The following is a 15631-nucleotide window of genomic DNA, read 5'->3' on the forward strand; positions in this document are numbered from 1 at the left end:
TAATGAATTCCTGATGAACCGCCTCAAGTTTCTCACCAAAACCTAAATTCTACATGATTACATTTGAACCCAACATAACACATTATGATTTACCTTCACCCGATACACATTTTACAATAAATAGAACTTAAAAGCGACATCAAATAAATGAATGCAACCTCCGTACATTAGCTGTTAGCGCCGTTATTTTATCAACACTTATTTGTTGTTTACAATATAGCATTTTATATCTACGTCACGTTTTCATTATTTTGGCATCGACTTTGTACCAAAGCATGGGTTCTTGTGACCGTCGCTTCCTGAATATATTTTGAATATCCGAGGAACACATCGGTAGCCTCTTCAAGCAGATCTTGGCAAATGATGTCATCATGGATGTGGAAATGCCCAGAGCCTGAGGATGGCTGTACCACGTTCATATTACTTTGTCAAGCTTTACATAAAGCATGTAGAAATGCCATAAAAAATACCTCACAGACTCATCAATTTATATAATATAGTCAGCAGAAGTCTACATTCCATCTAATGCATGACATGACGAGCTGAGGGGGTCCATCCGTCACTGAAGCAGCTTGTATATCTGAGTACACGCTCCTGATATTTAGTCTTTGCTTTCCAAGTCATCACGGTGCCATTACTCCTTCTGTGTACCAGGTGCCAAATCATTTAATAAAACCATTGTGTCTCCAAAAGCCATTCGTTCTACAGCTTGATGTTGGGTATTCCATGTCTGAGAAGAGCTTATATGTGTTGATATTCAGTTATTGTTCCTCCCTGAGTTCAGCTCGTCACTTTGTTTTGATATTAATTGAATATGTCTGACCAGGGAAGTGTTTCCTGTGTGGTGGGAGGACACTGTGTAAAACCTACAATAAAAGCTGCCTCATCCTGCCTGAAGGAACTGTTAACTCGCCTAAAAGAATTTCAGCTTTCAATGGAAGGATTCCGTGTCCCATGATGCTCTAGCTGCTGCTTCACCAGCTCTTTCTTACTGATGAGAATACAATACTGGAGGAAACGGGATAAGAACTTGCCATATTTCTATGTTTTGTCATCTTTGATTTGAACAAAGGACACAGCATTTTATTGAAGGTGTAATATTCATAAATCTGGCCATCGTTCCTATTGGTAATAATAACATTGTGCTCAGCTAAAATAAGTCAAACAGGGCAGGGGACGCTGCAACATGAGTATTCTTGCTTTTCAACACGCTTAAGCATAGATACATTTTCACCATTATTAGTATTACAATTAGTATTATTATTTATTATTATTATAATGTACACTTTTGTTACATATAATTATTTTATACTGTAACCGGTAGTATATGGACCCAAATGCAACACACAAGATTCCAGGGAACTTTGGCTTTTTATTTCAAACTTCCAGGAACAGCAGGCAGAGTAAAACAGTGTCAGGATCAGAAGGCTGGTGGGTTTACCGGGAGTCAGGCAAGGCGGGCAGAACAGGGACAGGCAGGGTCGGCAACAGGAGATCAGTCCGGGAAAGAGTGCTGGAGAGTCTGGCATGGAAAAACCGAAGAACAATCTGGCAGTATGTGTCTGGGAGGCAGGAGTCTAAATAGTGGCTTGATTAATGATCAGCGGCAGGTGAGTGAACAGGTGAAGGGAGTCTAGCCTGATAAGGAGGGAGGGAGTGAAAGTAGAGGGTGTGAAGCTGAACTGTGACATATACATTTCTTATTTCCGGAACAAAACCCAATTTCCCCACATTTTCGTCTGAAGGGACGTCACGAGAACAGATTATTTGGTTCCAAGTGAATGCCAACATTTTGATACTTATTTTTCTCTGGCACAGTAGGCACAGTAGGTACAGTAGGCACAGTAGGCACAGTAGGTACAGTAGGTACAGTAGGCACAGTAGGTACAGTAGGCACAGTAGGCACAGTAGGCACAGTAGGCACAGTAGGCACAGTAGGTACAGTAGGTACAGTAGGCACAGTAGGTACAGTAGGCACAGTAGGCACAGTAGGTACAGTAGGCACAGTAGGCACAGTAGGCACAGTAGGTACAGTAGGTACAGTAGGTACAGTAGGCACAGTAGGTACAGTAGGCACAGTAGGCACAGTAGGCACAGTAGGTACAGTAGGCACAGTAGGCACAGTAGGCACAGTAGACACAGTAGGCACAGTAGGCACAGTAGGTACAGTAGGTACAGTAGGTACCAGGGATCAGGGCTTGAGATGAATGCGTCTCGTTGTCCTGGGGACGATAGAAAATGTCACAGATAAAGCAGGTGTAAAAGAAAATAAGTCATCGGAATTAGGAATTATTAAAAAATAAAGCAAAAGCAGTCTGAAAACAGTCATAAAATGTGTCCAAGTGCATGGGATTTATTGTTTTGTTTTTCTTGTTTACCATGGTGTCGACTAAGCCTGAGGTATGGAGGATTGTGGAGTTTCACATCCTTTTGGCCTCTGCATAGAGCAACTATCCATATTTCAGTATTGCTCATGTTAGGTTTGACCTCCACAGGAAGTGGTTTAGTTTGTTTCCCATACCTCTGCAATTATTTTGGTAACTGCAATTTATTAATATCCAAAATATGAAAGCTTCAATAAATAAATATATGTACTGGTTTACAAAAAAAAAGAAACAGAGGTTCCATCCAGAAGCAGAATGGTGGCGTGATGTGTTGGTGACTGCTTGCTGAATGTCAGCAATGGCCCGGCGGGGGAGCTGATTGGGTGCTGGGTGCTCTGTGGAGGGTTCACCCTCAGGTTAAGCTCCGCGCTCCACAGGAGACTGATCCATGCCGTTGTGTTGAGGTGCCCTCTTTTTGTATTTATCTATCTATTTATTTACCTGGAATATAGAGAAGAAACTGCAGGGAGCACATTAGACACAGTTGGCATGCAATAAAAATACAATTAGTATTTTATTAATATGATTTAACAGGTATCATCATTCAACAGGTTTGTGTGTTTTAATACTTATTTGTTATGCATTTCTCAGTCAGTCAGTGGTCTCAATCATTTTCCCCAAGAAATATCCCATTTTAGCTTTCACTGCTGGAAATAAAATAAAATAAATATTCTCTATTGAATGAGGACACTACATTGTGATTGATGTAGAATTCTAACACTCTGTTCACTTTGGCATAAGCCTCATTTCCCCCCCTCTTATCTGTCCTAACATTTCTTCCCTCTTTCTGTCCCTGTCTCCCTTCATCTCACCCCCCCCCCCCCCTCCTTTCAGTGCCTGTTATCTCCACCATGCAGTTGACTGCTTCTGTCCTCTGGGTGTCAGCACTCGCCTTATCCTTCATTCAGCCATACAGCTTTGTGCGGACTAATCACCCCATTTCTGCCTGCATTTCATGTTTTGATGATTATTTTCTTCAGTGCTCTTGTCTCCGTCTTTATTTCATTTCCCTCACCCTCCTCTGCTCCCTTCCCAGCTGCCTGCGCGTTTCCACATTGGTTGTCAACTCCAACATCATATTTCACCCATCCTTTCTTCCCATCACAGCTCTCTCTCACTCACATACACACACACACACACACACACACACACACACACACACGCTAAGGTCTTATATATAGGGTTACTGCAGATGTATTGATTGAGGTGTGTGTGTGTGTGTGTGTGTGTATGTGTTGTGGTGACATGAATGTTTTACACAGTGACATTGTGGGGACCTGCCTTCCTTTTGGGGACAAAATGTGAGTCCTCATAACATAAGTCATTACATTTTAAGGTAAGGATTTGATTTGTAAGGTTTAAGGTTAGATTTAGGTGAAAGTTGAAGTCAGGTTTAGGTTTAAGTTCAGGTTTAGGTTACAGTTGAGGCTAGGGTAAGGGTCAGGGTTAGGTTGGTAGCAGTTCTAGTTAGGGTTAGAGTAAGTCTCCAGGAAATGAATGTCCTCTAAAGTGATGGAAACACAACTGTGTGTGCTTGATTCAGTGTGTGTGTGTGTGTGTGTGTGTGTGTGTGTGTGTGTGTGTGTGTGTAAGAGGTGTTAGTGGCAGCTATTGATGATTTCGAAGCTGCAGAAACTGGAGCTGTAACAGGAGATGCCCATCCACTCTGCCCAGCGCTCCAAGGGAAGGTGACTTTCAGGAAGTTCATTACACACACACACACACACACACACACACACACACACAATATGTAATATACATGCATGCACTCAGTGAACTGCAAAGCCATGCAACGCACACACAGAGTAATTGAAGGGGAAATGTGTGTGTGTGTGTGGGTGTGTGCCTGCGTGCTTTGGAGGAGCTGAAGGTCAAGGTAAAGCAGCTATTTTGGCAGGTGAAGCAGGACGGATGCGTTTAAGGATTATGGAGGTAACTGTGGGTGGACTCTGGGTGCTACCAGCGGTGTTCTGACTAAAGACCCTCTCTGAATTATTGAGAACATAATGTAATGCCCTTGCAGAGAGAGAAATACAACACTACGTTATTCTCCTCCCCCCACCCCCCCCGAGTCTGATTATTGGGCATGAAAGAAAGAAAAAAAGTTCATAGTCCTGTCATTTTGTCTTTTTCTTTTTTTTCCAACAGAGGAATGAATCTTATCTCTAAATGGACCCCGCCCCTCTTTTCCTCTCGCCTTGCAAAAGCCTTCGTTTGACAGGAGTGTCTGTCCTTTGCTCCAAACTGCAGCTAATCTCCATCTATATCCATAAAGCACATTTGTTCACAATGAACCCAGAATGATCCCGGAGAGAAGCTGAAGGTTATTCGGCAGCGTCAGGCTCACTTTAGTCCCAGAAACAATGGAACTGGAGTACAAACAAGATGCACTTGGTTCACAATGGAATGACTGCTCTACGATGGTTGAAGGGGAAAGCAAATTGGAGGCTAAGGGGGTGATTCTATTGGTAATAGCTGTGTACAACATTTACTTGTCCACACTATCACAATTATTGAACTTTTTCAGAGAAAACAAGTAGTGGTCAGCAGGGTCAGAGTACAGTCAAGAACCACAAGATACAGAAGATACAGAAGAATGTAAATGTGTTTAAGGAGGTCCACTCAAAAGTTCATCAAAGGTCCATATCTGAATTATACATATGGTTAGAGGTCTGGAACAATGTGGGCTCAATGCAAAGACATGAATAAAGGTCAATAAGTTGTCCATGAACTATAGATTCAGCAGTCCATCATACAACTTAAGGTTAAGACTGGTATTTTTCTACACATTTTCTTATTGTCAACAAATAACACTTAAAAGACTCACATCACAATGCTTCTTCATACTTCCTGACTTCCCTACCCTTTCTGCAGTACCCAGCTCACAAATAAGGATTTTCATAAAAGAAAACGGCTCAGTAATGTCCTAGAACTGCTGGCAACTGTAATTATTAGAAAATCTTCCCTGAGTCTGGCTTATCAGGCGGTCCTTACCCTCTGATAGATTGGGGCTAGACCAGGCGGCATCCTCATGTTTTTAAGTGTCTTAAAACTTGCATTCTCTCTACTGACCAGCAGGGGTTAGAAAAATAAGTCAGATTGTATAGAAGTCTATGAGAAAATGACTCGTTGACTAGTTTCAAGTCTTCTTCAGTACAGCATGATGTTCATTTAGTAAATGATGGTCCATTTAGAGTCAAACAGACCATAAAGCAGAGGATGCTTTAGGGCGGGGCTACACTGTGATTGGAATAGACATTAAATATTAATGTCTTAATTAACTTCCATTCATTGTTTGTCAAAAATTCAACATGGCGACGGCGAAATCGCTGAACTAAAAACGGCAGTGCACAAACCAATGGGTGACGTAGCGATGACCACTTCCACGTTTTATTTACAGTCTATGGGCTGGACACATTCCGATGAGAAGCTTTGCTAACACCACTGAGGGCAAAAAAAACCTTCTCTCCCATCAGGAAATATGGAAATAAATTCATATTTTTTAAAAGGTTCCGTTGTCTCCTAAAGCAGCTGGTCATTTTCAGCTGTCGACCAATTCACAGTTGGAGCTCGAGTGAAATTTGAGCTGTCACTCTGTATGCAGGACTAACACTACTGTGTCATGGTCATGAAGGAACATGTAAAGCCAGTGTAACAGTGTGAAGATTTTTATATTTTTTGAACAATAATTGAGCTTTGTCAGATAAATAACATATCACAGCCATTGGATACACCAAAACTCCTGGTTTGTTGGGGTCCATTGATGGTTTTGGTCTGTCAATGAGATCTGTTGACACTTAATTAACTGAGACTACACACATTCAAAAAGACACACGTTGAGTCAGGTTTAATGTATCTCTCTGTGCTTTTTCTACTCCCTCCTCTCTTCATTAACTTTAAAAATGACTGTGCGTCACTGAATGACGATGACAACTCGTTGCCATGGTAATGGCATTATGCTTCTGGTGACTGGACTGGCATGAATGTGAACAAAGGCACCTCTCTGTAGTCTTGCAGTCTAAAATGCGAGTCACCTTCTTTAGACATGATTACACGAGAAAATATGTCCCCTCATAACGTAATAAATCACACATTGAACGGCACTTTGGTCCAGATCTTAAGTTTTTTACAATTCAACATATGGAAGTGTTTCACAGAACAGTCAATCACCAAGCACCAGTGATTGAGCGATCCCTGGAGCCTCAGCAGTACTAAATGTGTAACGTTTGTCCTGAAGGAAGCGTTGGTGGTCATTAAAATCTGAATGGTTTATCCCACGGGGGGCATGAATTTGCTCAAGAAATTTTATGGCAATCTGTCTATTGGACTATGAGACGTCAAGGTCAAGGTTACTTTTAATGTCCTCCATAAGGGAAGATGATCTTGGTTTCGAGAAATTGTTGCATGAAACACCAAAAATGTCCATAAAAACACACTTTATAAAAGTTCAATAAAAGCACACACACAAACAAATCAAACTATCAACAAAAAGCTGCCCACTGTACCTAAAATCTACATTAGGTACATCTACATTTCAAATAACTCAGCTTAAAATCTGTTAAAACCAGTTTCCAAATGTAACTGATAGCAGGATAATTCTGTCTGTGCTTACAGAGTGGGACCATGAACCAGAATTATTTCAATTAGAACGGTCAGATAAACTAATGTTCTGAAATTGGTTCCATGGAAACCTGGACATTTTATTTTTTATTCTATCTTTTGTATTTCCTCATCGGGGGAATCATTATATTACTAAATCAGTGTTTATCGATCTAGTAGTTGTGGTATTGGATGGACCGACCAACAGATTTAATGTCCATGAGACCAACAAGCTCAAACTTATGCCAAGTCGAAAGCGATTCTTATCAAGCATTCAGCCCTCGTAAAGACATGATCTGGGAAAAGTCTTAACCCAGGCCTAACATAGCATTGTACTTCTTCTGTCAATATGCTTTAATGTGCTTACGTGCAACAACAAACAGCAACATTTCAAACCATGTCACTGACTCTTCTGACTTAATTGGAGTCAACTTCTAAAATGGAACTTATGTGCAGAGGACAGTTATTAGCAAATACTGTACTTACAGCAGAAATCTTCCCCCACATCGGTCGACCTGGACATAGCCCAGCCTGATGTGCACATGTTGCTCGTGTTGGTGGTTGGGCGTCCAGTAGATAATGTTGTCCATTTCAGTGTGGTCACAGACACATGATCAAAAATCCCATTTCACAGCCAGAAGCAAACACTTGGGCCACGGTCTGCTGACAACAAAAAGATATCGACTGTGATTACTGGTGCCTGCTAATTTCATTTCTCTACAGAAATTAAATAATTCACGGACTGGGACTTTCTGTCCAAAAAGAATCTTTCAGTCCATAAAGTTTGACTCATCACACTGACATGGTGCGATTACACACAGCTGCAGAGGAATGGTGAATGTGTGTGAGTGCTTGCATATCTGACTCTTGACTGAATCAAGTGCCCTCAACCCCAAATTAAAATGACTTGCGAGTAATTCAAAATGTGTGTCTGGATGTCGGCCAACTTCATGTTCTATTCATGCAGATTAATACATATTTGTCGTTGTCCGTGGGGGCTGAAAGGCATCTGTATTTTCTATTAAATATTCATGAGCATGCGGGACGAAGAGAAAGAGAGCGGCTCTCTACCTGCTCCTCCTCATACCAGCACACATCTTAATGGAGCGCAGTAAATCAGAATGGCCAAACAGGGAATTTTACAAAGGCAATGTCATTCTCCACACCTCTGTTTTAAAAGGACCCCCCCACCCCACCCACTTGTGTAGCAGGTAAAGTCTGCTTGATTTTCTGCATTAGTTTGTGTTTTTGTCTTTTCTATTTATATAATACATGTTTTAGTCATTTCTGCATTATTATCATTTTTATTGCAATTGCCAAGTCACAAAAACTGGTTTTAGTGGCACAGTTATTGAAAGCACTAACTCATGCAGCCTCTCTATTGACCAGGTGTGTTGAACTATAAGCACATTGTTTCTAAAACACACTGCAAATAAATTCATACCATTATCTATATTTGACACATCAGTCAAAACTAGAAGCCTGTGTGTGTGGTTTGCTAAACAGTGCCATTGAAATAAGACACTCAATTATCAATCACCTGTACCCAGAATGCACCTGTGAAAACACTTATCACCAATTAGATTACTAATAAATCCGAACTTGAACAATATGAATAGGATTCAGGTTTGCTCTTTGGTGTGAACAACAATGGATGCCAAATTTGGAGAGAGTTGTACGACTGAAATTGCAATATACTTTGTTGACAATACAATGCAGTAGCTATGGTCATATGTATGCGTGTGTATATGTGTGTATGTAAAAATCAGAGGAAATTCTGAAGTATCTTTATGATGCTTTTTTTAAACTGTAATGGGAGTGCAATGGGAGATGGTCCAGGTGAAAATTGAGTCAGTTTGTAGTGAAAAAAAACACACTTCAACCTGCATTCTCTCTAATGTCCATCAGGGGGCGACTCCTCTGATTGTATAGAAGTCTATGAGAAAATGACTCTACTTCTCTCTTGATTTATTACCTCAGTAAACATTGTAAACATGATGTTCATTTCGTAAATGATGGTCCATTTAGAGTCAAACAGACCATAAAGCAGAGGATGCTTTAGGGCGGGGCTACACGGTGATTGACAGACTGGTCGCTACCACAGCGTTGTCCTGTCTGGAAGCTGTCCGCGTTTTCATCTTCGAACTTTAACTCTTTCAGTGTGTTTTCAGTTCATGAAATATGAATAACTTTTGGTGTCCTACACATTTTTCATTCAGTGGTCTGTCGTACTCAGCTCCACCCTCTCGGGTCACTTCTGGTTAAGATGATTCCAGGAAAAAGAAAGACAAATTATATTTCTGATCACACACATGCGTTTCTTTCACCTGACTATGACATTATAAACCTCTGATCAGCGGTTGACAATAACGCACTGCTTTATAAATGACCATATCCCATTTGTGTTTGTGTCTAGGAGGCTGGAGTGTGTGGGGTCAGTGGGCACAGTGCAGCAGCGAGTGTGGAGGCGGGATTCAAACCCGGACCCGGACGTGTCAGTCGCCTCCGGAGGAGTCGTACCTGTGTGAGGGTGTGTTGGAGGAGGGCCGGCCCTGCAACTCGCAGCCCTGCACCACCGGTGAGCTCCTCATTCTCTCTGTGTGTGGGCTGGTATTCACGTCTCCACACAGCCATGTCTGTCAGCGAGTTCCCTTTTACGCTTGTGGTTAAATATGAGCATCAGGTGTGTGCAAAGTGTTGTGTGTGTGTGTGTTTCCAGCTATTTTTTCAATATATATATTTTTTTACATGTTTTTCATCCACTTGTGTATCCATCCTCTATAAGTCAGTGTTTTGACTTAAGGAGTGCATGTTGGAAAGGGGACTTTGATCGATGACAAATAATAATAATGAAAAGGACACAGGAAATTAACTTCTGGGCAGTATTATGTAGAAGTTATTTACCAAGAAGCTGCATTGTTCTCCCACTCAAAGCTTTCTTCATTTGTACATAACTAGCAGTATTTCTCTGTCTGACAAATAACTCAAACAGTAGAGTGTCATTACTGCGGATGTGTTTGTGTTTTTTGTCAGTCATGCCATCAGAGGGCATGATTAACATCAAATAAAACATTATTATACAACAGCTGAACACATAAAACGAGCATTGCTCACATTCACAGCATACTAATACCGACAGCACCACAAAAGTCCCAAGTTTGGCTGATGCTGTTCTGGGTGACCAATCACGTCACGGTTGTGTCCCAAACATGAGCCATTCATGAAGGACCTCTGGTTGCTAACCCCCCCACCCTCCCTCCTCCCCCCGGCCTTGCCTCACCCCTTTTAGGCAACGGTCGCCATCTCTCCCGCAGCCAATCGCTTCGCTCGGTGGACAGCCGCAAGCGTGACGACGTAGACAAGCCCCGCAGCGGACAGCAGAGCCCTCAGACAGGTAAGACAACGGGACGCAGAGGGATCCCATGCATCAGTCAGTGTGGCAGCTTGGGTGACCACCACTACACACACGATGACAACAGCAAACAAGACAGTTGCACTCATTTTTTTTCATGCACACATCTATCAAAATCTCCCAAAGTAGTGCCTCGTCCACAAGGGACAAATTCCAACATGGACCCTGACTGAACATAGTGAAGTTGTATTTTTTATGTGAGGTCATAACAAGCCACTGTGCCCTGTCTGCAAACCACTAAGACAAATGGAGTCCTCCCTCTCTGTTAAAGTGATACTCCACCCAAAATCGTGAGTAGCAAGCAGTCAATCCTCTGTGGGCTGAAAGACGTAGTTCAACACCTTGAGACGTATGCTTATTCGCTACTTTATCTCTGCAACAGTTAGATAGTTTTATATCTCTGCGCTTAAGAAGGAGCTCAAATTCAGAGCCGGCTGTACAAAACACCTTGAGTTAAGATGTTTCTTAAAGTTTGAGTCAAGGTTTTACTGAGCATGAAATAATTCGCTCAAAACATTCTGAAGGCTTCTTCTTCCGGTTTTCTTCAAATATTCAATTAAGTGTCCTTATTTTGGTTTTTATACTTAACGAATCCCTTAGAATTAGTTAAACCGTTGCACAAAAGACCTTTGCAAGTGGACATCCACCGATAACTATACTGGTATCATACGTACAGCTCGGAATTGAAAATAACAACTCATTCAATTTATATCTATGTATTTATTTGTTACATTTAGTTTAACAAAGTTAGAAAAGCAATATTTTAGTCAAACCTGATGTTTCCTGACACATAGCGAGGCTAATTGTGTCTCAGCCCCAGTTTCGTACTTAACGAACAGACAAGACAGCGGTATCAATCCTATCTATTAACGCAGATCTGCATATTACCCAACATGTTGAACTATTACCGTATAAGGTGTCTGTATGAGGTAACTTCTTCCCAGAGACAAGAGGCTGTGATCAGCATGGATCTGTGTCAGTATTTAGCCATATTTAAGATAATATGCAAATGGTTGGACTGAGGAAACGTGGACGATGTTGCGAGAATTGCTATTATGGATATTTTGACATTTGTCCACCACAAGAACGTATCGAATCCATCGTGACTGATAAGCATCGAAGCTGACCACACCCAGTGCTCTTTGGAGAGAAGTCAAGTACCAACCTTTCAAGCCTACAGGATGTGTAGCTTTGATGCAAAGAGAAAGTTTTTGTGTGAAGCATCACTTTAATTTGCGAATCGATTCCCCACCTCCTGTTTAGTTCTCTTTTCCCTGCTTCCCCCGGCGTTGACTGCTCAATTTTCCCTTATGGGTCAAGTGATCCATCAAATCGGCAGTCATGGCCATTGAAGAGATGACTGACATATCCTAAGCCAGTGGCATTCACTTCCCCTGGAAGTGAATGCAAAGGATATGACATCAGAGCCCCACTCAGATGAAGGACAAGCAGACAGAAGCTGGGGTCCGTTTCAGGGGCCGCCTCCTTTTGAAGGACGCAGTGTATGAAGTTTGACAGAACATTAGATGGGCTGAACCAGCAGCTCTGTTCCAAATGAGATGGTCTGCAGGATTTTAAGTGAGCAGTGTGCAATGGTTTGGAATACTGAGGCCCATCAAGGACCACCAGCTATGTGTGTCTCATTTATCAGCCACATTTGGAGGAACCTGTGGAATGGGACAGCGTCATCCACCTGATTGGAAATATTAGAGGAGACGGCCCCTAAAATGTGCCACGGCTAGAATCTACCCTTTATCACACCACGACCCTTCCTCTTTTGGCCACAGAGGCTGCATCCTGCATGATAATTAGTTATGGCCCTCTCCTTTTCCCTTCTCCCTCTTTTTTCTCCCTCCTACCCTCCTGTCCTTTACCCACCCCACCCTCCTCAGTAGACTCAGCTTCAGGTGAGGAGTGGTCAGCGTGGAGTGTGTGTTCTGCCACGTGTGGGGAGGGCTGGCAGAGTCGCACTCGTTTCTGTGTGTCCTCCTCCTACAGCACCCAGTGTAGTGGGCCACTGCGCGAGCAGAGACCTTGCAACAACTCTGCCGTTTGTCCAGGTAAGCCCCACCCCCCGCCCCAGCCCCCTTCCCCTCCACCCCCATTGCCAACTTCCTGCGCTCGCCCAGCCCTCTCCTGGACCCTGCCTCACCCATACAAGACCCACCTGACTCCCCTCCTCAGGCACTTAGCAAACCCGTGAGCCCCCCACGTTGATTTCCACCTTCACTTTTGCCTGCAAAGGACTCCCACTATCATAAGAGAGATTCCACGGTGTTCCTAGGCTCTCCTACAGAGGGAGACTCCTCAACTTCAAAAGCGACAATGGATCGTCATATATGAACCCAGTAAAGCTAAACATCAGAGTTATTTATACCAGTCAGTCCAGTTCAGAGTCTCAGTTAACTTCTCTGGTGATATTTTGGCGTATTAAGGGCGCCCGCTGTCCGTCTTTGAATCATACCCTAGCTGCTCTGATTGCAGTGCACGGAGCTTGGGATGAGTGGTCGCCGTGGAGTTTGTGTTCATCGACCTGTGGCCGAGGTTACAGGTCCCGAACGCGAATCTGCGCCCCCCCACAGTTTGGGGGAGATCCCTGCGAGGGCCCAGAAAAACAGACCAAATTCTGCAACATAGCTGTCTGTCCAGGTAAGGAACACATTCATTACTTACTTTAAAAAACTATGAAAAAAGAATAATACAAATGTATTTAATGTTTCCATGTGGCAGCAAGTGTGCACATGACGTGAATCTCCCCGTGTCCATGAGTGTCTTGCTGTTGTGCAATCCCACATGTATGACTGTGGGAACACGCAGGACCGTATATGCTGACAATCTGACAGCTAATGTAGAATAAACTGTATCCAGCACTTAAGACATAGCCTGCATAGAAGACGTGGATGTAGTTACCGTGACGTGACCCACTGGTTTGGACCACGGTTTTGAAGCCATTAATTCGACATTTTGGCCGTCGCCATCTTGATTTTGGTTCTATCCAGAAGTGACACAAGAGGGTGGAGCTAAATCAACCGAACACTGGTGACCAACGTCTTTGAAAATGTTAAAATTCATGAAGTGAAAACACTGTGAAAAGATTAAAGTTCAAAGTCGAAGACAGATAACACCTGTCCATCACAAGGTTGCCTTCTATACAATCAGACTTTTGTCTTATGTGGACAGCAGTGAGCACCATGTGGATATGGAAAGATTGGTCATAAAATGTCTTTGAATTAGTACATAATGCACCGCGTGTACTGTCTATTGTGTTTGCCTGTTGTTGGTGACCCTGACCATTCTCAGTGGATGGAGTATGGAATGAGTGGTCCAGCTGGAGCTCCTGCTCCACCTCCTGCTCCAATGGGACCACGCAGAGAACCAGGGAGTGTAACGGCCCCTCGTACGGAGGCTCCGAGTGCAGGGGAGAATGGCTGGAGACGGTCGACTGCTTCCTTGGGGAGTGTCCGGGTATGAAAGAGGCAGAGCCGCAGCCAGATCACAAACATTTACTCTGGTCCAAGAATGTATTTCTTGCAGGTTTACATGACCGTATATAAACTAGGTATTTAATCATACAAAAACTGACTTCAATCTTTTAGAATGTATTTCATTGTAACTTACAGCAACAGTAACTTTCTGCTTCTATTGTGTGACATGGCCTGTCACAAAAGCACAACACAAACGATAGATACCGTGTAGGCCTACCTAAAGCGAATGCAAAGAAAACAACCTAAAACACGATATTTCTGAAGGTGGCTATAATGAATGTAGCTATGGAGCATTTGTAACATGTAAGAAGTTCAAATCAAATCAGTTGTTAGAATGCAACAAAACCGGGTCATTTATTCAGCTGCAGGATGACATTTAGTCATATGTCATATGTATGTTCTTAACAAGAAAACAGTTACATAGAGTATTGCAAAACTTATTAACTATAGTTTCAGTATTTCTTTTTTTACAACAATCAAATGTGTCCAAAGCCCAAAGAGTGGAAAGCTGACATTGACTGTGTATATACTATATATATATTCTTTGTTGTTTTCCAACAAACTCCACATTTACTACAAATTACATCGACTGTACAACACTAGTATTTTTCTTATTAGTGTTTCATAGTTACATGAATGTGTGTTCCAGCCTTTCCAGCTTTTCTTATATGCACATTTTTTTGCAGATTAGAGCCATGTGTAGCCTGGAGCACCAACTCCTTAAGCCGAGTTAATTCCCTCCAAACCAGTTGATAGAAACATGCCTTATTTGCATTTCCTTTCATGCAACATTTCTAAAGTTTGCTTAAAATTACTTTTACAATAGAATGGAAACATGAGTGCTGAATTGGATTAAGCAAGTTTCAAGTATGTGCTAGTTAATTTTAATACTGTAGGTTAAGTCTTCCATCTTCTATTTTACATTATTATCTGCAGTTTACCTCCGAGCCACATGGGGAGCCTGAATGTTCGTTATGATCTGATAATTGTAGCTAATTACAACATTGAATATAATCAGGAAGGCTAGCGGACATTCAGGTTATTTAACTGTTGAGAGGAAATAAAACAAATGAGCCAGCTTGTGAATTCCTCCTAAAAAAAGTGTGTAATATGTGTATGTATGTTTGACAGGAAGTTATGATCAATAAAACATGCATAACAGGAAGTTATGATTCATCAAATGTGTATCTCTTGTAAATGGCTGGGTCACCTCTTCAAGATCATTTAAGGTGATGTGGAAATGATCAGGGATGTTCATTCACACACACATTTGCTCTTCTCACAATTTATAGAGGCCTGTTGTGAAGTGGGTTGCCATGGTTTGTCATTTTTAAAAAGTAGGAACACAGAAAACAAGTTTGGGACACACTGGAGTAGAACATGTAGAAACACTGATATGATCTGCATGTATCACTGCTGTGTGCGTGTGTTTCATTGTGCTTGACTTTTAATGAGTCCCGTCTAACACTCTATTACTGTATGCATTCTGTCAGTGGATGGCAAGTGGCAGCCGTGGTCTTTGTGGTCGGGCTGCTCTAAAACCTGTGGAGGGGGGAGCCAGCAGAGAAGCAGGATTTGTTATGGGCCCTTTTTTGGAGGGCAGGCCTGTCCTGGAGAGCAAGAAGAGGTCCGGGGCTGTAATGAAAAGAGATGCCCAGGTGAGTGGATGGGAACATAGTTGGCTTTGTCAGCAGGATTTTCATCAGGGATGGAGTCACTTAGACCTGTTTGACCCCTACCATGACAAATTG

The 15631-nt window shown here is 42.3% G+C and overlaps 1 protein-coding gene across 1 annotated transcript in view; it reads left to right on the forward strand.

Annotated features, from left to right (window-relative positions):
- adgrb1a (adhesion G protein-coupled receptor B1a) overlaps window positions 1–15631 on the forward strand; it is a gene marked incomplete at both ends in the record, with an annotated part of 105740 nt that overhangs the window by 20892 nt on the left and 69217 nt on the right. Inside the window, 6 exons of the mRNA XM_079164968.1 lie at window positions 9400–9561; window positions 10273–10377; window positions 12288–12455; window positions 12865–13044; window positions 13696–13860; window positions 15374–15538. Of these exons, the coding sequence (XP_079021094.1) occupies window positions 9400–9561; window positions 10273–10377; window positions 12288–12455; window positions 12865–13044; window positions 13696–13860; window positions 15374–15538 (945 nt within the window). The remainder of the gene's footprint in view (window positions 1–9399; window positions 9562–10272; window positions 10378–12287; window positions 12456–12864; window positions 13045–13695; window positions 13861–15373; window positions 15539–15631) is intronic.

The sequence above is a fragment of the Pholis gunnellus genome (assembly GCF_910591455.1).
Source record: "Pholis gunnellus genome assembly, chromosome: 8".
Classification (NCBI taxonomy): Eukaryota; Metazoa; Chordata; class Actinopteri; order Perciformes; family Pholidae; genus Pholis; species Pholis gunnellus.